Source organism: Pogoniulus pusillus, chromosome 41 (genome assembly GCF_015220805.1).
Source record: "Pogoniulus pusillus isolate bPogPus1 chromosome 41, bPogPus1.pri, whole genome shotgun sequence".
Taxonomy (NCBI): Eukaryota; Metazoa; Chordata; class Aves; order Piciformes; family Lybiidae; genus Pogoniulus; species Pogoniulus pusillus.
This window is the reverse complement of record NC_087304.1, coordinates 2,816,740-2,842,264: the sequence shown is the minus strand read 5'-3', so window position 1 is coordinate 2,842,264 and position 25,525 is coordinate 2,816,740. Positions and strand designations below refer to the sequence as shown.

Here is a 25,525-nt window from a genome sequence, read left to right as displayed (position 1 = left end):
CAAGGCTCTCGGGTCGCATTCCTGCTGCCGCCGAGCTCCGCCGCTGCCAACAACAACAGCGGAGCCGGCGCTTGGCGGGGCCGCGGCAGCGCCCGCTGCGTGTCACGGCACCCCCGCGCAGCCGGCACCGGGGGGGGGTGGCGGGAAGCCACGGGGGGAAAGCAGCAATAAACCCGACCGCGGCAGCTGGGGGAGGGGGGAGAGGGTGGTGAGGATGGGGTTGGTGGTGATGGTTTTGGTGGTGAAGGTGGGGTTGGTGGTAGTGGTTTTGGTGGTGAGGGTTTTGGTGGTGGTGGTGAGAGTGGTGGTGATGATGGTGAGGGTGGTTTTAGTGGTGATGGTTTTGGTGGTGAGGGTGGTTTTGGTGGTGGTGAGGATGGTTTTGGTGGTGAGGGTGGTTTTGGTGGCAAGGGTTTTGGTGGTGGTGGTGATGGTGAGGGTGGTTTTAGTGGTGATGGTTTTGGTGGTGAGGGTGGTTTTGGTGGCAAGAGTTTTGGTAGTGGTGGTGGTGAGGGTGGTTTTGGTGGTGGTGAGGGTGGTGGTGAGGGTGGTTTTGGTAGTGAGGGTGGTGGTGAGGATGGTTTTGGTGGTGGTGAGGATGGTTTTAGTGGTGAGGGTGGGTTTGGTGGTGAAGGTGGTTTTGGTGGCAAGAGTTTTGGTAGTGGTGGTGGTGAGGGTGGTTTTGGTGGTGAGGGTGGTGGTGAGGATGGTTTTGGTGGTGGTGGTGGGTTTGATGATGATGGTTTTGGTGGTAATGGTGGAGGTGGTAATAGTGATGGTGATGGTGATGATGGTGATGACAATAGTGGTGGTGGTGATGATGATAGTGATGGTGGTGATTGGTGGTGGTGGTGGTGGTGACTGGTGCTGGTGGTGCTGGTGGTGACTGGTTCTGGTGGTGCTGGTAGTGACTGGTGATTGTGGTGACTGGTGATGGTGCTGCTGGTGGTGACTGGTGCTGCTGGTGATGGTGCTGGCAGTGACTGGTGCTGGTGGTGCTGCTGGTGGTGACTGGTGCTGGTGGTGATGGTGCTGGCAGTGACTGGTGCTGGTGCTGCTGGTGGTGCTGGTGGTGACTGGTGCTGGTGCTGCTGGTGTCCCCGCGGGGGCTCACCTCGGTGGGCAGGTAGGAGAGGAAGGGGATGTCCATCTTCTCACACTGCGTGGTGAAGTCGCGGTAGAGGGGGTCCGGGGAGCGTTTGGGGTAGAAGATGGTAGGTTCATAGTCCTGCAGGGTGGAGAGCAGAGCGGCTGAGGAGGTGGTGGAGCCTGGCACCGCTCGGGGCTGAAGAAGAGGAGGAGGAAGAGGAGGGGGAGGAGGAAGAGGAGGAGGAGGAGGAGGAGGAGGAGGAGGAGGAGGAGGAGGAGGAGGAGGAGGAGGAGGAGGAGGAGGAGGAGGAGGAGGAGGAGGAGGAGGAGGAGGAGGAGGAGGAGGAGGAGGAGGAGGAGGAGGAGGAGGAGGAGGAGGAGGAGGAGGAGGAGGAGGAGGAGGAGAGGAAGATACCCACGAAGACGCGCAGGTGCCGGGCGCACACCAGCCCGATGGCTCCGTTCTGCGCCGGGCCGCAGACCACCAGCACCGTTGGCTGCTTCCGCGGCAGAGAGGGCAGCGGAAAGGCCTGTGGAGAGCAGGTGGGGACACCACTGTGCCACCCTGAGCCCCGTCCCTGCCCTGCCTCCGCCCTGGGGAGGGCAGCCAGAGCAGGGGCACTGGGGACTGAGGGGCAAATGGGCCCATAGCAGGGATGCGTCTGCTGGGTAGGCAGAGCGGTGGGTGGTGAGGTGAGTATGATGCCCGAGGTGGGTATGATGCCCAAGGTGGGATAAGGATGGCACCCAGGACAGGACAGGGCTCATATTGGGCTGAGGGATGATGCCCATGGTTGGGTGCACTTGGTGCCCACGGTGGGATGCAGATGGTGTCCGCGATGGGATGAGGATGGTGCTCATAGTGGGGTGAGGATGGTACCCATAGTGGGGTGAGGATGATGTCCATAGTGGGGTGAGGATGGTACCCATAGTGGGGTGAGGATGATGTCCATAGTGGGGTGAGGATGGTACCCATAGTGGGGTGAGGATGGTGCCCATAGTGGGGTGAGGATGGTGCCCATAGTGGGGTGAGGATGATGTCCATAGTGGGGTGAGGATGGTACCCATAGTGGGGTGAGGATGGTGCCCATAGTGGGGTGAGGATGGCGCCCATAGTGGGATGAGGATGATGCCCATAGTGGGGTGAGGATGGTGCCCATAGTGGGGTGAGGATGATGCCCATAGTGGGGTGAGGATGGTGCCCACGGTGAGATAAGGATGCTGCCAGGAGATGAGGATGATTCCCAGAGTGTAGTGCCAACGGTGCCCACAGCAAGGTGAGGATGACACCTATGGTGGAATGCTGGCAGTGCCCACAGTGGAAGGAGGACGATGCCCACGGTGGAATGCCAACAGCCCCTGCAGCTGGACGAGAATGATGTTGGCATGGTGGGATGGGGAAAGTGCCCAAGGTGGGTTGAGGACGATGCCCGGGACAGGGCTGATGCCCATGCAGGACAGGGCTGCTGGCCAGCGGGCAGGGAGGTGGCAGAGCTGCACACAGCAGCAGCCCAGGGAGGTTCTGTTTATCCCTGACAGGATTTTTCCTGCTCACAGAGCCTGGCTCCTGTGCCCATCCCAGCGCCAGCGACCTGAGCAGCATGACCCAGCCACAGTCATGCTTGCCTGGCCCTGGTCCTGCCCCAGTGCTGCCCATGCTGCCAGCTGCATTCTGGCTCCCAGGGGCATGCCAGGAGGGCACAATGCTGGGGACCCTGAGCTGGGATGGAGAATGCCCAAGCTGGGATCCATGGATGGTGTCCTGGGCTCAGCCCCATCAGGAGGAGGAAGAAGAGGAGGAGGATGCTTAGCCTGAAGAAGAGGATGTTCAGGACAGCTGGCAGTGGTGCCAGGGATGCTATGATGTAGAGGTCCCTAGAGGGGTGGCACCGGGGACAGCCTCAGGGTCCAGAGAGGTTCCAACACCCAAATATTTCCCTGCCCAGGAAACTCCTCTGCCCTTGGAGCGGGGGAGGGCAGGGCACAGCCCAGACACCTCCGACGGAAAAGCTGAGACAGGCGAGCAAGGAGCTCCTGGGCTCCCAGGCACAAAGCTGCCCTTGATGCTGCCTCCTCCTCCTCCTCCTCTTCCTCACATCCAGCCCCAGCACCCAGTTCTCCCAGCAGCAGGGCAGCATTGCCAGGGCAGGGGGGGCATGGGGAAGCCCTCCAGTATTCTCCTCCCTGCAGACGGCAAGGACAGGCAGTGCCTGGCACTGCCAACACCCCAGGAAGGGCTGAGCATCCCCTGCCCTCCCCGTGTAACCCCCAGCCCCAGGTGACCCCAGCTCACCCCAGGGGCGAAAATAAAGGATGCCAAGAAAAGAAACCACCCAGGGTGGGCTAAAGCCTCGGCAAGGTCAGAGCATCTCTCCCCACCGGGCTCTGCCCCCAGCCCCGGCTCTGCCCTGCCCCCACGCTCTAGGACGGGATGGACAACACAGCTGGGAGTGGGCAAGGCCAGGCAGGAGGTCAAGGCGAGGGTGGGAGAGCGGCTGGCAGGGAAGCCCCCAGCCCCAGCGGGGTGCCCCCAGCCCTGTGTGCCACCTCACCTTGGTGACGGCCACGGCACAGGCGTGGCCCCAGATCTCAATCAGCTGCTGCCGCCCGAATCGGTAATCCTCCAGCAGCTCCTTCTCGATGGCCTCAGCCTCCGCCTTGCTGCGAGGGGGGGGGGGGGGGAGCAGACACCAACACCAGTAAGGACCGCGGAGTGCCCCCTCCAAGCACCAAGCCCCTTGAGACCTCTCTCTGCCCCTGGTTCTGCGGCAGAGGACGCCCGGGGGGCACTGAGCCAGCGAGCTGGGGGGCTCGTAGGGTTGAGGGTGGGCACGGCCAGGGGACGCTCAGGTCTAGGGGGCTCAGCGCCGTCGGGGGGGGGGCTGCCGTCGGTGCGAGGCGCAGCCCTGGCGGCGTCCCCGGGCCGGGGGGGGGGGGTGGGGGGTGTGAGGCTGTTACATAAAAGGGAACAATGCTGCGGTTGTTCCTCCGCTGCCCAGCCCAGGAGCTGGCAGGGCCGAGGAGGCTCCGGGTTGGACGATAATTGCTCACATCTGTTGGCTCACCTGCGCCCAGGGGAACAGCCTCTGCCGGATCCGGGCCGGCTGGGGGCAAGTCTGGCCCCGCAAGAGTCCAGCGCCAGGCTCCTGGTGGCCCAGGTTTACAAATCCCCCAGCCCCATAGTTGGAATTGAGGTGCCCCAGCCCTGGCCAAGCTCCCCCTTTGAGGTGGACGTTGACATCTTGCCGAGTCCCCAAGGAGGGAGGGACCCCCCCTCCTGCCCCTCTGCCACCTGCCGCTGTAGTGGCTGCTGCTGGCCCCAGGGGCTGGTTATGGGGCTGGGGTCTCTGGTTGTGGAGTGGCCCCACCGCGTCCAGGCTGATCTCAAAGCCCTCATGCCCCACACCAGGCTGTCCTCTGAGTGTCCTAGCAGGTCCTGGGGACGCCCCCGCCCCATTCCTTGCCCATCCTGGCTCACCGCCCCCCGCCCCAAACCCATCCCATTCCCTGGCTCTCCTCACCGCACGGACCCACCACGCCCTGCTCACTCCGGCAGACCCCAGAGACCCCCCCAGACCCCCTCCCCTGCCCGTGCTGACAGATCTCATTGACACTCCTTCCCCCCCTCCCCCCATCCTCTGGCTGACCCTATAGGCGTCCCCCAACATTCTCACCACCCCCTGCATGTCCTGGCAGCCCCCAGGTGCCCCCAGTACCCTGGTAGACCCCCCTAAAAACCCGATCCTGCCCCATCCTCTCCCATCCCATCCCTCCCCACCCATCCCAGCCCTGTCCCCAATCCTTTGGTGCCCTCTAGTGAGTCCCAGCCCAGCCCCAGCCCCATCGCAGGGTCCTGTGGGTGAATGAGGGGGGGTGTGAGGGTGCAAAAGTGTCCAACTCCAGCCCCCAGTGCCCCCCACCCCGGTGCCAGCGCAGCTGTGTTGTTGGTCACCCAACAAAAGACACGTTCCGGCTCTGACCCCCCCCCTCCATTCGCTCCGGGAACATTGTCCCCTAATCGCTGCTGGCAGCAAAACCTGGGCCCCGGCCCGGGCTGGCTGCCGCTGTCCTGGCATTGTCCCCAGCGAGGGGGGGGCACACGGCACGGAGCTTCCATGCTCCTGGCTCGCTGCCCGCCCGGGGAGCAGCGTCCCCCGCAAATGCATTGGGGTGCACAGAGCCCTCCCCAGAGGTTCGCAGGTTGGGTTTGGTGTAGGGCTGGGGGGTGGGGGGGGTTTGCAACCCCCCTCAGAGCCCAGGAGAGACCCAACAAAGCCCAAACTGTCCCAGGTCGTCCCAGTCACTGGTGCCTCCCGGAGGGGACCGTGGGTGGCCGGAGGGGCTGCTGCTGCAAACAGGTCGGGGCTCAAAGGCATCCTTCTTGTGTGTCCCTCCCCCGGCCCCAGGAACAGGGCTCTGCATCCCAGTTCGGCATCCCAGCTCCACAACCCGGCTCCACATCCCGAATGTGCATCCCTGTTTCATGTCCCGGCTCCGTATCTCAGCTCCACATCCCATTTGTGCCTCCTTCTCTCACATCCCAGCTGCAGATCCCAGCTCCACATCCCATTTGTGCATCCTTCTCTCACATCCCAGCTGCAGATCCCAGCTCCACATCCCATTTGTGCATCCTTCTCTCACATCCCAGCTGTAGATCCCAGCTCCACATCCCATTTGTGCATCCTTCTCTCACATCCCAGCTGTAGATCCCAGCTCCACATCCCATTTGTGCATCCTTCTCTCACATCCCAGCTGCGGATCCCAGCTCCACATCCCATTTGTGCATCCTTCTCTCACATCCCAGCTGTAGATCCCAGCTCCACATCCCATTTGTGCATCCTTCTCTCACATCCCAGCTGCGGGTCCCAGCTCCACATCCCATTTGTGCATCCTTCTCTCACATCCCAGCTGCGGATCCCAGCTCCACATCCCATTTGTGCATCCTTCTCTCACCTCCCAGCTGCAGATCCCAGCTCCACATCCCATTTGTGCATCCTTCTCTCACATCCCAGCTGCGGATCCCAGCTCCACATCCCATTTGTGCATCCTTCTCTCACATCCCAGCTGCGGATCCCAGCTCCACATCCCATTTGTGCATCCTTCTCTCACATCCCAGCTGCGGGTCCCAGCTCCACATCCCATTTGTGCCTCCTTCTCTCACATCCCAGCTGCGGGTCCCAGCTCCACATCCCATTTGTGCATCCTTCTCTCACATCCCAGCTGCGGGTCCCAGCTCCACATCCCATTTGTGCATCCTTCTCTCACATCCCAGCTGCGGGTCCCAGCTCCACATCCCATTTGTGCATCCTTCTCTCGCATCCCAGCTGCGGGTCCCAGCTCCACACCCCGGCTCCATATCCCATCTCCGCATCCCAACTCTACCCTCCCTGGTTCATATCCCAGCTCCACATCCCAGCTCCCTGCCCAGCCCTCGGTCCCTCCCGGGCCCATCCCGGCTGCGGCACCCCCGCATCCCCACCGAGGGACCCCGAAGGCACCGTCCCTGTTTGGGAGCAGGGTGTCCCCGTTCCCCGCCCTGCCAGGGCGGGTTCTCCCCATGCCGGCTCCGCTCGGCGCTGGGGCCGCTGCCGGAGCCGTCCCCGCCGCAGCCATGGAGACCCGGGATGCGGTTGCTCTGGCAACGGAGGCTATTTGGGTACCGGCCCCCCTCGCCCGCCCCCCCTACCCCCCCCAGAGCTCGGGGGGTGCGAGAAGCTGAGGAGGTAGGGAACAGCTTCGAGGGTATCGACTGTCCCGGGGGACACGCGTGGGGACAGCGTCGGGGCACGGAGGTGACGTGTTCCTGCCCGGAGAAGCATCCCGGGGTGAGCAGGAGCGGACCCAAGGCAGGGGGGTTTGGAGCAGCGGAGGGTCCTACCTCGTCACCGGGACCCGCAGTACCCCCCCCGGGCTCTCCCGCGGGAACCCGGCACTGGCCGCGTCCCTGCGGACAGCGGGGACCAGCCCCGGGTAAGCCAGGGGACGGGACCGGCTGCAGGGGTTCTGGTTGTAGCGGGGAGGGGGGACCCCGGTAGCGCCGCTGCGGAGCACCGTGCGGTGAGCTCTCGGTACCCCCGCCCCACGGCTGTCGGTTCTCCGCGGGACGGGCAGGTGGGAGCTCCCCGGGAGGGTGTCCCGTTCTCACCTGAGGTACCGGGGAGGGTCCCGGACGGGACCGGTCGCGGAGCTCATAGCGGACAGCGGAACGGGACAGCGAGAACCGTGGCAGCGCAGATCCCGCCGCTGCTTAGCGGTGCCGCCCGGGGGGAGGTGGCTCCGGTTTGCCCCCGCCCCGCTTGGCCCCCCCACCTCCCGCCCCCAGCTTCTCTGCATCCACCGGGAGCATCGTCCCGGCCCCCGGCCCGCCCCAAGCCCTCCGCCCGCGGGCTCCGGGGACGGACATCGAGCAGCAAACACCCAGGGAAAGGAGGGGGGAACAGAAACGGTGCCTGTGACCCCCTCGTCAGCAGCAGTGACACCAGGACGTCCCTTTGCCCCCTCCCCCGAGCAACCGGAACGTGGCAAAGACTCAAACCGGGTGGGTTTTAGCTTCCCACGTCCCGGGAGGGAAGCCACATCGGGGGGCGGGGGGGGGGTCATGGACTGCAGGGCGAGCTTGGAGCAGCCCCCACTGATCCTCTGTCAGAGCCCAGAGTGGTTCCCCCTGATCCTCAATCCCCCCCCCAGACCCAGAGGGCCAAATCCCCCCCAGCAGGACACAGGCAGGGCTGGCAGTGTGGGCACTCAAGGCTGCCGTGGGTGCTTTTGGCACACTCCCCCCCCCCCCAGCTGCCAGCCACCTCGAGCAGCATCCCCCCCCCCCGACCCCAAACTCCCACCCGAGCCCCAACCCTGACACGGGCTGCGGCAGGGAGCCACAGACAGCCCACGGGTGTCCAAACGAGGGGCGTGGGGGGGGAGGGGGCAGGAAGACACAGGACACTGAGTCCAACAGCACAGCTCCGGGGAGGGGTTTAATAACAAGAGGCTGGGCCAGGCAGCTGCCGGCGCCGGGGGCGGGGGGGGCAGCGGCAGCGCCGTGCTCAGACGTAGTACTGCAGCCCGAACTTCTCGTTGTCCAGCTCGCCGGAGGGGCGCAGGTAGTAGAGCTCCTCGGCCGTGGGGGGCACCCAGCGGTCGGTGTGGAACAGGGATTCGCCCACCTGGGGGAGGGGCAGAGCGCTGCCGTGAGTGGGGGGAGGGGGCGCATACGGGAGCAGCCCTCACCTCGTGGCCCCTCCCAGGTTCTGTGCCTGGGGCGGGGGCAGGCAGTGAGCTTCACCCCCCCCCCCTCAGGCTGCGCTGGGTGGTTTGCGAGAGGGTCCCAAGCCCACCGCGGGGGTGGTTCCCATCCCAGCTGCTTCCTGCTCTAGGGGGGGAGCAGAGGGATGGAGCTGCGCTGCTGTGAGGAGAGGCTGAGGCTGTTGGGCCTGGAGAGGAGAAGGCTCTGAGGTGACCTTCTTGTGGCCTGCCAGGACCTGAAGGGGGCTACAAGAACGCTAGGGAGGGACTTTGGAGGCTGTGAGGGAGTGGCAGGAGTGGGGGGGATGGAGCAGAGCTGGAGGTGGGGAGAGTGAGGCTGGAGGTGAGGAGGAAGTTGTTGAGCAGGAGAGTGGTGAGAGCCTGGCAGGGGTTGCCCAGGGAGGTGGTTGAGGCCCCATGGCTGGAGGTGTTTGAGGCCAGGCTGGCTGAGGCTGTGTGCAGCCTGCTCTAGGGTAGGGTGTCCCTGGGCATGGCAGGGGTTGGCACTGCCTGCTCCTTGTGCTCCCTTCCAGCCCTGCCTGGTTCCATTCTGTGGTTCTATCCTTCCCCCAGGCTCAGGTCCTGCTCCTGTCGCTGAGGTTCTTGCCCCTGCGGTTGGGATCCTCCCTCCCTCCCTCCCTCCCTCCCTGCCGCGGTTGCCTCCCGGATCAGCGAGGGGCAGGCTCCGGGACAGCATCCCCCCCCCGGGGGCAGCTGAGCAGACACAAACCTGCCAGCCAGGAACATCCTTCATGATTTTGGCCTCCTCATCCAGGTTCTGCCGCAGCATCCGCAGGGTTCTGTGGCACAGGAGGAGGCTGAGCCCCCAGCAGGAGGCTGCGCTGCCTGGCGAGGACCCCCCCCCGGCCCGACGCCCCCCGCCCCGCCCCGCCACGCCCCGCTCCGGTACCTGCGGTCCGACTCTGCCTGCAGCAGCGGCATCAGCGCGATCCGCGACTCCAGCTCCTCGATCAGCAGCCGCCTGCGGCGGGGCAGGGCCGGGGTTAGAGCCCTGGGGGGGCCCTGGGGGAGCACTACCGGGGGCGAGGAGGGGTCCCGAGGCACATCCCGGGCAGGGAGCAGCGGGGACGGTGAGGAGGAGGTAAAGCACCGGAGAGCCCCCGGGAGTAGCGTGCGGGGAGGGCAAGGAGCGGGCCGGGGGCGGGGGGGGACACACCCACACGGCGGGAGGGGGAGCGGGGAGGGGCGGGGTGAGCCCAGGGGCGGCCCCGGGCCGTGCGGCGGCACCTGCGCTCCCGGTTCCACTTGATGAGGGTGTAGTAGCCCAGCAGGAGGCTGCCGATGCCGATGGCGAAGAGGCTGTAACCTGCACGGAGGGTGAGGGAGAGAGGCGAGGGCTGAGCCCCAGGGGCACCGGGGGACGCCGCCGCACCGGGGGGCGCCGCACCGGGACGGACCGGGCCGGGCCGAGCCGTTTGGGCGGAGCTTTCGGCCCCGGCCCCGCTCCCCGTCCGCCGCCCACCTGAGAGGCCTCGGCGCGGGAGGTGCCGCTTGTAGTCGATGGGTCCGTACCCGCCGGGGGGGGCCATGTCCTGCTTCACCTTCGGCGCCGCCATCCCGGCGGCCGCGCAGGCGTCACTTCCGCCGCGCCCACCGGAAGTGCTCCGCGGAACCGTCACGTGACAGCCCCGCCCCGCGACCCCTCCCCCCCCAGGGGCAGCGCCTTAAAGGGGCAGCGCCTTAAAGGGGCAGCGCCTTAAAGGGGCAGCGCCTTAAAGGGGCAGCGCCTCAAAGGGGCAGCGCCTTAAAGGGGCAGCGCCTCAAAGGGGCAGCGCCGCAGAGCCTCGGCGTGGGGCCATGGGGAATGGTGTGCCCAGGTGGCCAAGAGAGCCAGTGGCATCCTGGCCTGCATCAGCAATGGTGTGGCCAGCAGGAGCAGGGAGGTCATTCTGCCCCTGTGCTCTGCACTGCTTAGACCTCACCTTGAGTGCTGTGTTCAGTTCTGGGCCCCCCAGTTTAGGAGGGACATTGAGATGCTTGAGCGTGTCCAGAGAAGGGCAACGAGGCTGGGGAGAGGCCTTGAGCACAGCCCTACGAGGAGAGGCTGAGGGAGCTGGGATTGGTTAGCCTGGAGAAGAGGAGGCTCAGGGCAGACCTCATTGCTGTCTACAACTACCTGAGGGGAGGTTGTGGCCAGGAGGAGGTTGCTCTCTTCTCTCAGGTGGCCAGCACCAGAACAAGAGGACACAGCCTCAGGCTGTGCCAGGGGAGATTTAGGCTGGAGGTGAGGAGAAAGTTCTTCCCTGAGAGAGTCATTGGCCACTGGAATGGGCTGCCCGGGGAGGTGGTGGAGTCGCCGTCCCTGGAGCTGTTCAAGGCAGGATTGGACGTGGCACTTGGTGCCATGGTCTGGCCTTGGGCTCTGTGCTAAAGGGTTGGACTTGATGAGCTGTGAGGTCTCTGCCAGCCTTGGTGATACTGTGACACTGTGATACCTCCGAAGCTCACCCAGTCCAAGTGCTCCAGCAGGGCACCCCCAGCAGCTTGCCCAGCAGCACAGTGGCCAAGGGGGGGGTTGGAAGCTCTGCACAGAAGGAGGCTCCACAGCCTCTCTGGGCAGCCTGCTGCAGGCCTCCAGCACCCTCACACCAAGCTGGGTTCTCCTCCTGGCTTCCAGCTTGTGCCCATTGTTCCCAGTCCTGGCACTGGGCGCCGCTGACAGCAGTCTGGCCCCAACCTCTTGCCCCCCCCCCCCCCCAGCCTTTGGCTCTTGCTGAGCACTGAGCAGATCCCCTCTGGGGCTGCTCTCTGCAGGCTCTCAGCCTTTGAATCATCGAATCACAGAATCAGGCAGGTTGGCAGAGAGCTCCAAGCTCCAACAGCCCAACCCAGCCCCCAGCCCTGCCCAGCCACCAGACCATGGCACTCAGTGCCCCAGCCAGGATGGGCTGCAACACCTCCAGCCACAGCCACTCCACCACCTCCCTGGGCAGCCCATTCCAGTGCCAATCACTCTCTCTGCCAGCAACTTCCTAACAACATCCAGCCTCAACCTGCCCTGCCACAGCTTCAGCCTGGGGCCCCTTCTTCTGGCCCTGGCTGCCTGGCAGCAGAGCCCAACCCCACCTGGCTACAGCCTCCCTGCAGGCAGCTGCAGGCAGCAATCAGCTCTGCCCTCAGCCTCCTCTGCTGCAGGCTGCACCCCCCCAGCTCCCTCAGCCTCTCCTCACAGGGCTGTGCTCCAGGCCCCTCCCCAGCCTTGCTGCCCTGCTCCAAACACCTTCCAGCACCTCAACAGCTCTCTGCAATTCAGGAGCCCACAACTGGACACAGCACTGCAGGGGTGTCCTGAGCAGTGCTGAGCACAGGGGCACAAGAACCTCCCTTGTCCTGCTGCCCACACTGCTCCTGAGCCAGCCCAAGCTGCCATTGGCTCTGCTGCCCACCTGGGCACTGCTGCCTCCTCTGCAGCTCCTCTCTGCCAGCACCCCCAGGGCCCTCTCTGCCTGCCTGCTCTCAGCCACTCTGGCCCCAGCCTGCAGTGCTGCTTGGGGTTGTTGTGGCCATAGTGCAGATCCCTGATCCTCAGAGAGCTGCTCCAGGCCCCTCAGCAGCTCTGCAGCCTTGGCTGGACTCTCTCCAGCAGTTGCCTGTCTCCTTTGGGAGCACAGAACCGGACACAGAAGTTCAGCTGTGCCCTGGCTGGAGCAGAGCAGAGGAGGAGAACCACCCTCGACCTGCTGCCCACCCTTGTGAGGTGGGAGAGAGACCTTTAGCTTTGGGTGAGAAGACCTTTGGCCTTGGCCAGGGCAGGTTGCTGGCTCTTGAGCAGCTTGTGCCCCTGCACTGCCCTGTGCAAACGTGCCCCCAGGAGCTGCACCCAGCAGTGACCATGCCCTGGGCAAACGTGCCCCCAGGAGCTGCACCCAGCAGTGACCATGCCCTGTGCAATGTGCCCCCAGGAGCTGCACCCAGCAGTGACCATGCCCTGGGCAATGTGCCCCCAGGAGCTGCACCCAGCAGTGACCATGCCCTGTGCAATGTGCCCCCAGGAGCTGCACCCAGCAGTGACCATGCCCTGTGCAATGTGCCCCCAGGAGCTGCACCCAGCAGTGACCATGCCCTGGGCAATGTGCCCCCAGGAGCTGCACCCAGCAGTGACCATGCCCTGTGCAAATGTGCCCCCAGGAGCTGCACCCAGCAGTGACCATGCCCTGTGCAATGTGCCCCCAGGAGCTGCACCCAGCAGTGACCATGCCCTGGGCAATGTGCCCCCAGGAGCTGCACCCAGCAGTGACCATGCCCTGGGCAATGTGCCCCCAGGAGCTGCACCCAGCAGTGACCATGCCCTGGGCAATGTGCCCCCAGGAGCTGCACCCAGCAGTGACCATGCCCTGGGCAATGTGCCCCCAGGAGCTGCACCCAGCAGTGACCATGCCCTGGGCAATGTGCCCCCAGGAGCTGCACCCAGCAGTGACCATGCCCTGGGCAATGTGCCCCCAGGAGCTGCACCCAGCAGTGACCATGCCCTGGGCAATGTGCCCCCAGGAGCTGCACCCAGCAGTGACCATGCCCTGGGCAATGTGCCCCCAGGAGTTGCACCCAGCAGTGACCATGCCCTGGGCAATGTGCCCCCAGGAGCTGCACCCAGCAGTGACCATGCCCTGGGCAATGTGCCCCCCACACTGTGCTTTGTCCCCCCACAGCCAGCACACAGCATTGTATCTGTCCAACCTCCCCAGCTCTGGGGGGGGGGGGTGGGGGTGGTCCTAGGAGCAGGACAAGGATCCTCCCCCCCCCACACCCTGAGCACTTCACAGCCCCCCAGGAGGCTTTCTCAGCTGCTTCAGATCAAGGTCACTCCTGCCCTAAGCTCTAACCAGAGGCCATAATCCCTCAGCTGCAGCAAGGACTTAATGACTTTGCAGATGGCACAGCCAATGCCACCCACTGGGACGCTGGGTGGGGGGCAAAGGGCACCCCAGGGAGGGGGAACATTTGGGTCCAGCCCCACAGCAGCAGCTCCCTGCCTGTTCTGGTGCTCCTTTGCTCCCAGATACCCATGAGAAGGGGGAAGGGTCCCTGCCCCCCCTGCCCAGAGAGACTTGGGGGGTGGCACAGGGAAGGGTGAGCCCAGGCATGCCCCATGGTCCTCTGAGGACATGGGAAAGCCTCCTGCTCCTTGTCCCATCCTGAACCGAGGTCTTCATCTGCATCTCAGCCCTGCTCAGGCCTCATGGGGAGTGCTGGGTGCAGGTTGCAGCTTTCTGCTCCTCAGTGGAGAGAGCCCAGAGGAGGCTGCAAAGCTGCTGCGAGGAGCAAAGGCTGAGAGCCTGCAGCAGAGCAGCCCAGAGGGGAGCTGAGCAATGCTCAGCAAGAGCTAAAGGCTGGGGAGCAAGAGGCTGGGGCCAGACTCTGCTCAGGGGTGCCCAGGGACAGCACAAGGGGCAGTGGGCACAAACTGGAAGCCAGGAGGTGCCACCTGAGCAGGAGGAGAACCCTGCTGGGTGTGAGGGTGCTGGAGGCCTGGAGCAGGCTGCCCAGAGAGGCTGTGGAGTCTCCTTCTGTGCAGAGCTTCCAACCCCCCCTGGGGAAGAGCCCTTAGAGGAGTTCCCCCCTGACAACTCAGAGCCCCTGGGGGGGTGTTCCCCCAGGACAGCTGTGGCACAACTCAGAGCCTTGGGGGGGCTCCCTCTGGGACAACTCAGAGCCCTTGGGGGGGCTCCCCCAGGACAGCTCTGGCACAACTCAGAGCCCTTGGGGGGGGTCCCCTCTAGGACAGCTCTGGCACAACTCAAGACCCTTGGGGGGGGTCCCCTCTAGGACAGCTCTGGCACAACTCAGAGCCCTTAGAGGAGTTCCCCCCTGACAACTCAGAGCCCCTGGGGGGGTGTTCCCCCAGGACAGCTGTGGCACAACTCAGAGCCCTTTGGGGGGGTCCCCTCTGGCACAACTCCGAGCCCTTGGGGGGGTTCCCTCTGGGGCAGCTCTGGCACAACGCAGACCCTTGGGGGGGTTCCCTCTGGGGCAGCTCTGGCACAACTCAGAGCCCTTGGGGGGGGTCCCCTCTAGGACAGCTCTGGCACAACTCAAGACCCTTGGGGGGGGTCCCCTCTAGGACAGCTCTGGCACAACTCAGAGCCCTTAGAGGAGTTCCCCCCTGACAACTCAGAGCCCCTGGGGGGGTGTTCCCCCAGGACAGCTGTGGCACAACTCAGAGCCCTTTGGGGGGGTCCCCTCTGGCACAACTCAGAGCCCTTGGGGGGGTTCCCTCTGGGGCAGCTCTGGCACAACGCAGACCCTTGGGGGGGTTCCCTCTGGGGCAGCTCTGGCACAACTCAGACCCTTGGGGGGTTCCCCTCTAGGACAGCTCTGGCACAACTCAGACCCTTGGGGGGTTCCCCTCTAGGACAGCTCTGGCACAACTCAGACCCTTGGGGGGTTCCCCTCTAGGACAGCTCTGGCACAACTCAGACCCTTGGGGGGGGTTTCCCTCTGGGGCAGCTCTGGCACAACTCAGAGCCCTTAGAGGGGTTCCCCCCTGACAACTCAGAGCCCCTGGGGGGGTGTTCCCCCAGGACAGCTCTGGCACAACTCAGAGCCCTTGGGGGGGCTCCCTCTGGGACAACTCAGAGCCCTTGGGGGGGTCCCCTCTAGGACAGCTCTGGCACAACTCAGAGCCTTGGGGGGGCTCCCTCTGGGACAACTCAGAGCCCTTGGGGGGGTCCCCTCTAGGACAGCTCTGGCACAACTCAGAGCCCTTGGGGGGGCTCCCTCTGGCACAACTCAGAGCCCTTGGGGGGGCTCCCTCTGGGACAGCTCTGGCACAACTCAGAGCCCTTGGGGGGGTTCCCTCTAGGACAGCTGTGGCACAACTCAGAGCCCTTGGGGGGTTCCCTCTAGGACAGCTGTGGCACAACTCAGACCCTTGGGGGGGGGTCCCCTCTAGGACAGCTCTGGCACAACTCAGACCCTTGGGGGGGGGGAGTGCAGGAAGCCCACAGAGGGCAGCAGGAGGAAGGATTTAAGCTCCAGGCTGAGCTGCTCCTCCCCGCAGAGCTTTTTTCTGCCTTCAGGGTTTTTTTTTGGGTGGGGTTTGAAGGTTTTTTTGTTGTGGTTTTTAGGTTGGGTTTTGGTGTTGGACTTAAAGAATTTTGTGTTTTTTTTGGGGGGAGGTTTGAAGCTTTTGGTTTTTTTTTCTGTTGTGGTTTTAGCTTTTTGCTTCCTTTTTTTTTAGGGGGGGGTTGGGTTTGAAGGTTGATTTTTATTGTGGGTTTAGGGGTTTTGGTGTTTTTTGGTTGTGTTTTAAGGTTTTTGTGGATTTTATTTTCTTTTTGGGGTCTTTTGGGTTTTTTTGGGTCCAATTTGAAGCTTTTTGTCCATTTTTTCTCCCTCTCATTTTGGTCCAATTTGAAGCTTTTTGTCAATTATTTTTCCCTTTCATTTTGGTCCAATTTGAAGCTTTTTGTTGATTTTTTCCCCCCTCTCATTTTGGTCCAATTTGAAGCTTTTTGTCAATTATTTTTTCCCTCTCATTTTGGTCCAATTTGAAGCTTTTTGTTGATTTTTTTTCCCCTCTCATTTTGGTTCAATTTGAAGCTTTTTGTTGATTTTTTTTCCCCTCTCATTTTGGGCCAATTTGAAGCTTTTTGTTGATTTTTTTTCCCCTCTCGTTTGGTCCAATTTGAAGCTTTTTGTCGATTTTTTTTCCCTCTCATTTTGGTCCAATTTGAAGCTTTTTGTTGATTTTTTTTCCCCTCTCATTTTGGTTCAATTTGAAGCTTTTTGTTCATTTTTTCCCCTCTTTATTTTGGTCCAATTTGAAGCTTTTTGTCCATTTTTTCCCCTCTTTATTTTGGTCCAATTTGAAGCTTTTTGTTGATTTTTTTCCCCCTCTCATTTTGGTCCAATTTGAAGCTTTTTGTTGATTTTTTTCCCCCTCTCATTTTGGTCCAATTTGAAGCTTTTTGTTGACTTTTTTTCCCCCTCTCATTTTGGTCCAATTTGAAGCTTTTTGTTGATTTTTTCTCCCCTTCATTTTGGTCCAATTTCAAGCTTTTTGTCGATTTTTTCCCCCTCTTTATTTTGGATCATTTTGAAGCTTTTTGTCCATTTTTTCTCCCCTTCATTTTGGTCCAATTTGAAGCTTTTTGTTGATTTTTTTTTTTCCCCCTCTCATTTTGGTCCAATTTGAAGCTTTTTGTCCATTTTTTCTCCCCTTCATTTTGGTCCAATTTGAAGCTTTTTGTTGATTTTTTTTTTCCCCCTCTCATTTTGGTCCAATTTGAAGCTTTTTGTCCATTTTTTCTCCCTCTCATTTTGGTCCAATTTGAAGCCTTTTGTTGATTTTTTCTCCCTCTCATTTTGGTCCAATTTGAAGCTTTTTGTTGATTTTTTTCCCCTCTCATTTTGGTCCAATTTGAAGCTTTTTGTTCATTTTTTTTGCCCTTCATTTTGGTCCAATTTGAAGCTTTTTGTCGATTTTTTTTGCCCTTCATTTTGGTTCAATTTGAAGCTTTTTGTCAATTATTTTTCCCTCTCATTTTGGTCCAATTTGAAGCTTTTTGTCAATTATTTTTCCTTCTCATTTTGGTCCAATTTGAAGCTTTTTGTTGATTTTTTTTCCCTCTCATGTTGGTTCATTTTGAAGCTTTTTGTTCATTTTTTCTCCCCTTCATTTTGGTCCAATTTGAAGCTTTTTATTCTTTTTTTTTCCCCCTCTTTTTGGTCCAATTTGAAGCTTTTTGTTCGTTTTTTTTCCCCTCTCATTTTGGTCCAATTTGAAGCTTTTTGTCAATTATTTTCCCCTCTCATTTTGGTCCAATTTGAAGCTTTTTGTTGATTTTTTTTTCCCCTCTCATTTTGGTCCAATTTGAAGCTTTTTGTCCATTTTTTCTCCCCTTCATTTTGGTCCAATTTGAAGCCTTTTGTTGATTTTTTTTGCCCTTAGTTTTGGTTCATTTTGAAGCTTTTTGTCACTTTTTTGTCTTTTATTTTAGTAAAATTTTAAGGTTTGTGTAGATTTTTTTTTGCCCTTTTTTGGTGTCAAAATTGAATCTTTTTGTTGCCTTTTTTTGTCCTTTATTTTGGTTGAATTTTCAACTTTTTGTTGAATTTTCAACATTTTGTTGCATTTTTTTGGTTGAATTTTCAACTTTTTGTTGAATTTTCAACATTTTGTTGCATTTTTTTGGTTGAATTTTCAACTTTTTGTTGAATTTTCAACATTTTGTTGCATTTTTTTGGTTGAATTTTCAACTTTTTGTTGAATTTTCAACATTTTGTTACCTTTTTTGGTTGAATTTTCAACTTTTGGTTGCTTTTGTTATTTTGGTTGAATTTTAAACTTGAATTGTCAACTTTTTGTTGCCTTTTTTTGCAATTTTGGTCAAAATTTCAACTTTTTGTTGCCTTTTTTGTTATTTTGGTTGAATTTCCAACATTTTGTTGACCTTTTTCATTATTTTCGTTAATTTTTCAACTTTTTGTTGCCTTTTTTTGGGTCATTTTGGTTGAATTTTAAACTTTTAGTTAATTTTTTTTTGTTACTTTGGTCAAGTTTTCAACTTTTTGTTGTCTTTTTTTGTTATTTTGGTTGAATTTCCAACATTTTGTTCACCTTTTTGGTTATTTTGGTTAATTTTTCAACTTTTTGTTGAATTTTCAACTTTTTGTTGCCTTTTTTTTGGGTCATTTTGGTCAAATTTTCAACTTTTTGTTGCCTTTTTTGGGTCATTTTGGTCAAATTTTCAACTTTTTGTTGCCTTTTTTTGTTATTTTGGTTGAATTTTCAACTTTTTGTTGCCTTTTTTGGGTCTTTTGGTCAAATTTTCAACTTTTTGTTGCCTTTTTTGTTATTTTGGTCAAATTTTCAACTTTTTGTTGCCTTTTTTGGGTCATTTTGGTTGAGTTTTGAACTTTTTGTTGCCTTTTTTAGTCATTTTGGTCAAAATTTAATCTCTTTGTTGACTTTTTTTTGTTATTTTGGTTGAATTTTGAACTTTTTTGTTGCTTTTTTGTTATTTTGGTCAAATTTTCAACTTTTTGTTGCCTTTTTTTGGTCATTTTGGTTGAATTTTGAACTTTTTGTTGCCTTTTTGGGTTATTTTAGTTGAATTTTCAACTTTTTGTTGCCTTTTTTGTTATTTTGGTCGAATTTTAAACTTTCTGTTGCCTTTCTTTGTTATTTTGGTTGAATTTTCAACTTTCTGTTGCCTTTTTTGGTCATTTTGGTTGAATTTCCAAACTTTTGTTGACATTTTTGTTATTTTGGTTGAATTTTCAACTTTTTGTTGCCTTTTTTTGTTATTTTGGTTAAATTTTCAACTTTTTGTTGAATTTTTGTGGTTATATTTGGGTTGAAATTTCAACCTTTTGTTGCCTTTTTTGGTCATTTTGGTTGAAATTTAAACTCTTTACTTTTTTTTGTTATTTTGGTTGAATTTTCAACTTTTTTGGCCTTTTTTAGGTCATTTTGGTTGAATTTTAAATGTTTTTCTTTCACTTTTTTGTAATTTTTGTTGAATTTTCAACATTTTGTTGCCTTTTTTTTGGTCCTTTTGGTTGAATTTAAAGGTTTTTATTGATTTTTTTTTGGAGGGGTGAGATTTAATTTTTTTGTTCTGTTTATTTGTTGCTTTTTTTGATGTGTTTTCATTATTTTTTTGGTTAGGTTTCAATGTTTCTGTTGTGTTATTTCCCCCCCTGGCTTTTTAGGATGTGTTGTTGGGTTTCAGTTGTGGTTTTTGGTTGCTTTTTAAAGGTTTTTGTTGCATTTTACCTCTTTTGGGTGGATTTTTGTATTTTTTTTTAATGGGTTTCAAGGTTTTGTTGGATTTTCAGGTTGGGGTTTTTGCTGTTATTGCTTTTTCCCCTTGCAGGAAAGGGGATCACAGAGCTGGGGGAGGAGGAGAGCTGCAAAGACCTTGTTGGAACAACTACCTGACCTCCTGTGGTGCCTCAACCACCCAATCCAGCACCATTTGGACTCCAAAGGAAGGAGAAATTCTGGCATTAACCACATCCAGCTTTGCCCTGGGGTATTTCTCTCTACCTTTACACTCACAGACAGGGCAGAAACACCTCCAGAAGTTACTTGCAACACCCTGCAGAGGAGAAAACCAATGTCAAAACCAGTCTGAACCCCTCAACAGCCTCCTGGGTTGGGCTTTGCTACTTCACTCCCAAAGCAATGCTGTTTGTTGGGCTTTGATTCCATTCTGGTCTGGCTTTGCTCTGGGGGAGCCAACATTGGTGAGGCAGAAAATGTGCAGGTTCACTTTGATTTTCAGTTCTCCACCTTTAAATGAAGCCTTCTCTGGTGGTTTAAGGTTTAGTTTGAGTCTCCTCTACCCATTGTGCTGCAATTCCAAGGTCTAAGCTGCCCTCTGGATGTGGACTCTGTGTGTGTGGATCCAAAAAAGGTTTTGACATAGCTTTGAAGTCAGCCAAGTTTCACCTTCCTGCTCCTCTCTCCAGCCCCAGCAGCTGAAGGCAAAGCTTGGAAAGCACTGGGAAGAAGCTGTGGAGTGTTCAGGCTTCCCATAGGATGTTTGAGTGTCAAGATGGAGAAGAGGAGTAGTTGTCTGGAAGTGTTCAAGCAAAGACTGGATGAGGCACTTAGTGCCATGGTCTGGTTGACTGGATAGGGCTGGGGGAGAGGCTGGACTGGATGAGCTTGGAGGTCTCTTCCAACCTGCCTGATTCTGTGATTCTAAGATTTGGGTATTGGTTTTGTTCTTTTTCATCTAAACATTTTTCCCTGGTGATGAAACAGCACCCAGGGTCCTCAACAAGATAAAAACAGGCAGAAAAGTGAGGGGGAACCCCTCAAAAGACCTTCACACAGCTTAAGGAACTGAAGGAATTCCTCCTCCCTCCATAGTATTTCCAAGTGCAAAACTAAAATGCACTTCACTCCTTTTTCTCTCTCTCCACATCTCAGCAGCAAACAGATCCCACTTCAGCCCTCAAACCAACCTCTTCTCATCCTCATTGAGCTCTGATGAGACAAAAGAGAACCAACCAACCCCAAAACCCAACCCAAAGTTTCAAAGGGGCAACCTCTGAGGGTTTTAATGCAGCAACAGAGACCTTTTGTTTTGTGTCTGTTGGTTGTAACCAGGTTTTTCCTAAAGCCTTCAGAACAGTTTTCCAAGTGAGATTCACACAACAACAACAATAATAAAGGGGGGGGGGGGCTTAAAATGGAATTTTGTCAGCAGGCAAATGAGATCCAAAAGGAGGAAGGGGCTTGAAATGGGAAGTTTTTGGTCAGTAGGCAAATGAGATCAAAAAGGAGGAGGGGGAGTAAAATGGTTGTCAGTAGGCAAATTGGATCCAAAAGGAGGAGGGGGCTTGAAATGGAAGTTTTTGGTCAGTAGGCAAATTGGATGCAAAAGGAGGAGGGGGCTTGAAATGGAAGTTTTTGGTCAGCAGGCAAATGAGATCAAAAAGGAGGAGGGGGAGTAAAATGGTTGTCAGTAGGCAAATTGGATGCAAAAGGAGGAGGGGGCTTGAAATGGAAGTTTTTGGTCAGTAGGCAAATGAGATCAAAAAGGAGGAGGGGGCTTGAAATGGGAAGTTTTGGTCAGTAGGCAAATTGGATGCAAAAGGAGGTGGGGGCTTGAAATGGAAGTTTTTGGTCAGCAGGCAAATGAGATCAAAAAGGAGGAGGGGGATTCAAATGGTTGTCATTAAGCAAACTGGATCCAAAAGGAGGAGGGGGCTTGAAATGGAAGTTTTGGTCAGTAGGAAAATTGGATGCAAAAGGAGGAGGGGGCTTGAAATGGAAGTTTTTTGTCAGCAGGCAAATTGGACCCAAGAGGAGGGGGCTTGAAATGGAAGTTTTGTCAGTAGGCAAATGAGATCCAAAAGGAGGAGGGGGCTTGAAATGGTTGTCAGCAGGCAAATTGGAGCCAAAAGGAGGAGGGGGCTTGAAATGGAAGTTTTGGTCAGGAGGAAAATTGGATGCAAAAGGAGGAGGGGGCTTGAAATGGGAAGTTTTGGTCAGTAGGCAAATTGGATGCAAAAGGAGGTGGGGGCTTGAAATGGAAGTTTTTGGTCAGTAGGCAAATGAGATCAAAAAGGAGGAGGGGGAGTAAAATGGTTGTCAGTAGGCAAATTGGATCCAAAAGGAGGAGGGGGATTAAAATGGAAGTTTTGGTCAGTAGGAAAATTGGATGCAAAAGGAGGTGGGGGCTTGAAATGGAAGTTTTTTGTCAGCAGGCAAATTGGACCCAAGAGGAGGGGGCTTGAAATGGAAGTTTTGTCAGCAGGCAAATGAGATCCAAAAGGAGGAGGGGGCTTGAAATGGTTGTCAGCAGGCAAATTGGATGCAAAAGGAGGAGGGGGCTTGAAATGGAAGTTTTGGTCAGGAGGAAAATTGGAGCCAAAAGGAGGAGGGGGCTTGAAATGGGAAGTTTTGGTCAGTAGAAAATTTGGATGCAAAAGGAGGGGGCTTAAAATGGAAGTTTTTGGTCAGCAGGCAAATGAGATCCAAAAGGAGGAGGAGGATTAAAATGGTTGTCAGTAAGCAAATTGGATCCAAAAGGGGAAGGGGGCTTGAAATGGAAGTTTTTTGTCAGCAGGCAAATTGGACCCAAGAGGAGGGGGCTTGAAATGGAAGTTTTGTCAGTAGGCAAATTGAATGCAAAAGGAGGAGGGGGATTAAAACGGTTATCAGTAAGCAAATTTGATCCAAAAGGGGAAGGGGGCTTGAAATGGAAGTTTTGTCAGCAGGCAAATGAGATCCAAAAGGAGGAGGGGGCTTGAAATGGAAGTTTTGGTCAGGAGGAAAATTGGAGCCAAAAGGAGGAGGAGGCTTAAAACAGAAGTTTTTGGTCAGCAGGCAAATTGGATGCAAAAGGAGGAGGGGGATTAAAATGGTTGTCATTAAGCAAACTGGATCCAAAAGGAGGAGGGGGCTTGAAATGGAAGTTTTGGTCAGTAGGAAAATTGGATGCAAAAGGAGGAGGGGGCTTGAAATGGAAGTTTTTTGTCAGCAGGCAAATTGGACCCAAGAGGAGGGGGCTTGAAATGGAAGTTTTGTCAGTAGGCAAATGAGATCCAAAAGGAGGAGGGGGCTTGAAATGGTTGTCAGCAGGCAAATTGGATGCAAAAGGAGGAGGGGGCTTGAAATGGAAGTTTTGGTCAGGAGGCAAATTGGATGCAAAAGGGGGAGGGGGCTTGAAATGGAAGTTTTGGTCAGGAGGAAAATTGGAGCCAAAAGGAGGAGGGGGATTCAAATGGTTGTCATTAAGCAAATTGGATCCAAAAGGGGAAGGGGGCTTGAAATGAAGTTTTTTGTCAGCAGGCAAATTGGACCCAAGAGGAGGGAGCTTGAAATGGAAGTTTTGTCAGCAGGCAAATGAGATCCAAAAGGAGGAGGGGGCTTGAAATGGAAGTTTTTGGTCAGTAGGCAAATTGGATGCAAAAGGAGGAGGGGGCTTGAAATGGAAGTTTTTTGGCAGCAGGCAAATTAGATCCAAAAGAGGTGGGGGGAGAAGGAACCTGTGCAGGGATTGGTTTGGGGTTAGATCTAACAGCAACTGCTAAGAAAATAGAACCAATGGCTGAAGAGTGTACCCCTCCCCCCCCCTCTCTCCTCCTTTTTTGCTCTTCTTTTATATATGGATAGATCTAGAGATAGAATCTTGCAAGTAATTCTTATCAGCACTAGAAGCCAGCACTGATATGCAACATGAAGCACTAAGGCAATGGATTTGCTGCCACTTGGGAATTCTTCACCTTTGCATTCACAGGGAAAAGGATGCAAAAGGAAGGGAAAAAAACCCCTCAGAACCAAACTGGACCTAGATGGGTTTGGGTTTAACCTGTAGAATCCTCTTCCCTCCCCACCCCTACCTCCCCAGATATATTAAACCTTCCCCTTCCCCTCCTGCCCTTAAAGCAGGGTGACCTAAAAGCTGTGGCCAAGGTGGGAAGGCTGCAGGGCAAAGGAGCAGGCTTGGGATGCCTGAAGAATGAAGCTCTGGAGGGATCAGAGAGGAGGTAAAGTCACAGTATCACAGTATCCCAGTATCATCAGGGTTGGAAGAGACCTCACAGCTCATCAAGTCCAACCCTTTAGCACAGAGCTCAAGGCCAGACCATGGCACCAAGTGCCACGTCCAGTCCTGCCTTGAACAGCTCCAGGGACGGCGACTCCACCACCTCCCCGGGCAGCCCATTCCAGTGGCCAATGACTCTCTCAGGGAAGAACTTTCTCCTCACCTCCAGCCTAAATCTCCCCTGGCACAGCCTGAGGCTGTGTCCTCTTGTTCTGGTGCTGGCCACCTGAGAGAAGAGAGCAACCTCCTCCTGGCCACAACCTCCCCTCAGGTAGTTGCAGGCAGCAATGAGGTCTGCCCTGAGCCTCCTCTTCTCCAGGCTAACCAATCCCAGCTCCCTCAGCCTCTCCTCGTAGGGCTGTGCTCAAGGCCTCTCCCCAGCCTCGTTGCCCTTCTCTGGACACGCTCAAGCATCTCAATGTCCCTCCTAAACTGGGGGGCCCAGAACTGAACACAGCACTCAAGGTGTGGTCTAACCAGTGCAGAGTACAGGGGCAGAATGACCTCCCTGCTCCTGCTGGCCACACCATTCCTGATGCAGGCCAGGATGCCACTGGTCCTGTCCCTCCCCACTCCCTCCTCCTCCCCACCACACCCAAGGTGCTGGCACAGAGCAGAGCAGCCCCTGCTTGGTGGAGGAAGGAGCCTGAGCCCTGAGGGCAGCTCCTGCTCCTCTGCTCCCTCCACTCTGATCGCATTCAGCTTCTTCCTCCATAGTTTTTTTTGTGTGTGGTTTGCTTTTTATTATTATTATTATTAATATTAATATTTTTGTGTTTTTTTTATTTTTAACCTTTTTTTTTCCTTTTTTTTTCTCCTTTTTTTAATCCTTTTTTTTTTCTTTTGAGTAAAACTGTTCAGAACAACAACCAAAAAAAAAAACCAAAACCAACCAACAACAACAAACCCAAAACCTCCAAAAGGAAGGAAAAAAAAAATATGAATAGAGTGTCCAAAAAAAAAACCAAAAACCCAAAACAAAAACAACCAAACCCCAAACAGTTCCACTTTGAAGTCTCTGGGAACAAGCTCAACAACAGCTCTTTGCTGAATTCCAAAGACCAACCCCAAAAGCTGGTTTGGTCTGTTCAGTAAATGAGATTTGTGGTTTGCTTTTTGTCTTTTCCTCCTTTTCTTTTTGACTAGCAACAGTTCCAAAGTCTATTCCAAACCCAGAAATCCAACCAAAGTTGAGAGACTCTTGCAATTGGCTCCCAGCAGAGTGGGAACCACAGTCCCTTTAGAAAACGAAATGAAACCGACAAGAGGAAAACAATAACCCAAGAGAGAGAAGGAAACCAAAACCATACTCAACTGGGCTGTGAGTTTGCACTTCTTTTATCATTAGGAGATTGTGAAATATCATCAGCTGGAGGCTGCCTTCCTGGGCTGGAAGAGGGGCAGGGAAGAAAAAAGCAAACATCAACTTGGCTCACTAAATGCATCTGCAAAGATTTGGGGGTTGATATTTCTCTTTCTTTCTCTCTCTCTCTCTCTCTCTCTCTCTTTTCAATCTCTCCTCTCTTTCAATCTCTCCTCTCTTCCAATCTCTCCTGTCTTTCAATCTCTCCTCTCCTTCAATCTCTCCTCTCCAGCTGCCATCCAAAAGGCAAAGGCCAAGTGAAGCCTGCAGCGGTGAAGTCGGCAAGGCAGAGAAGTCGTCCGGTGATGTCCTCTTCCTTGGGTGACTTCTCCCCCCACCCCCACCCCTCCAAAACCAAAATAATTAATAATAATAATAATAATAATAATTCCAAACTAAATATGTAAAGCCAAAAATAAAAAAAGAAAAGGAGGATTCTTCCCCTTCCCTGGCAGCTCTCCTCATCAGTCCATCAACCAAAGGAGCTGGAGTCTGTCCCAGCCGCGGACGAGGAGTGGGGGGCTTCTTGCATCCTAGAAAGCCTTGGGGGGGCATATCCAGCTGGGATTAAAGCAGATTCCACTGTACTGTGGTATAAAAAGGATGGCAGAAACAGGGTGGGTGGGGGAAAAAAAAAAAGTCTTCCTCCTCTGGGGTGTCCCTCTGCATTATTTCCACGTGGCAGACTGTGGGATGGAGCGGGGAGGGATCATATCCAGGAGATACTCGCGCTGGCGGTCGACTGCCGAGGAGGATTTGTGGACAGCTAAACTGGGATTGACAAAGGGCAAAGCTCCAC

The 25,525-nt window shown here is 55.3% G+C and overlaps 3 protein-coding genes and 1 long non-coding RNA gene across 8 annotated transcripts in view; 1 reads left to right on the top strand and 3 right to left on the bottom strand.

The window, feature by feature from the left end:
* The window catches only part of YJEFN3 (YjeF N-terminal domain containing 3), an 11,015-nt gene extending 3,659 nt beyond the window's left edge, over window positions 1-7,356 (bottom strand). Inside the window, exons 1-4 of the mRNA XM_064175203.1 lie at window positions 7,235-7,356; window positions 3,642-3,750; window positions 1,509-1,619; window positions 1,115-1,228 (exon numbers count right to left, since the gene is read on the bottom strand). Coding sequence (XP_064031273.1) covers window positions 1,115-1,228; window positions 1,509-1,619; window positions 3,642-3,750; window positions 7,235-7,281 — 381 coding nt within the window. The 5' untranslated portion in view covers window positions 7,282-7,356. The remainder of the gene's footprint in view (window positions 1-1,114; window positions 1,229-1,508; window positions 1,620-3,641; window positions 3,751-7,234) is intronic.
* Window positions 6,844-25,047, top strand: LOC135192242 (uncharacterized). 2 transcript variants are annotated; one of them, XR_010308948.1, is made up of 3 exons: window positions 6,844-6,914; window positions 19,173-19,331; window positions 24,959-25,047. It is a non-coding gene; the product is annotated as an uncharacterized LOC135192242 (long non-coding RNA). The 2 variants fall into 2 exon arrangements; XR_010308947.1 differs by lacking the exon at window positions 6,844-6,914 and adding an exon at window positions 9,312-9,433.
* Window positions 8,037-9,969, bottom strand: NDUFA13 (NADH:ubiquinone oxidoreductase subunit A13). The gene is made up of 5 exons (XM_064175210.1): window positions 9,815-9,969; window positions 9,580-9,658; window positions 9,242-9,313; window positions 9,062-9,131; window positions 8,037-8,252 (listed from the first exon to the last, which is right to left on the bottom strand). The coding sequence occupies exons 1-5, from the start codon at window positions 9,906-9,908 to the stop codon at window positions 8,133-8,135; spliced, it is 435 nt and encodes a 144-aa protein (XP_064031280.1). The 5' UTR covers window positions 9,909-9,969; the 3' UTR covers window positions 8,037-8,132.
* GATAD2A (GATA zinc finger domain containing 2A) overlaps window positions 24,684-25,525 on the bottom strand; it is a 74,203-nt gene continuing 73,361 nt past the window's right edge. For all 4 annotated transcript variants that reach the window (XM_064175140.1, XM_064175137.1, XM_064175138.1 and 1 more), the window contains one exon: window positions 24,684-25,525. In XM_064175140.1, the coding sequence (XP_064031210.1) occupies window positions 25,395-25,525 (131 nt within the window). In that variant the 3' untranslated portion in view covers window positions 24,684-25,394.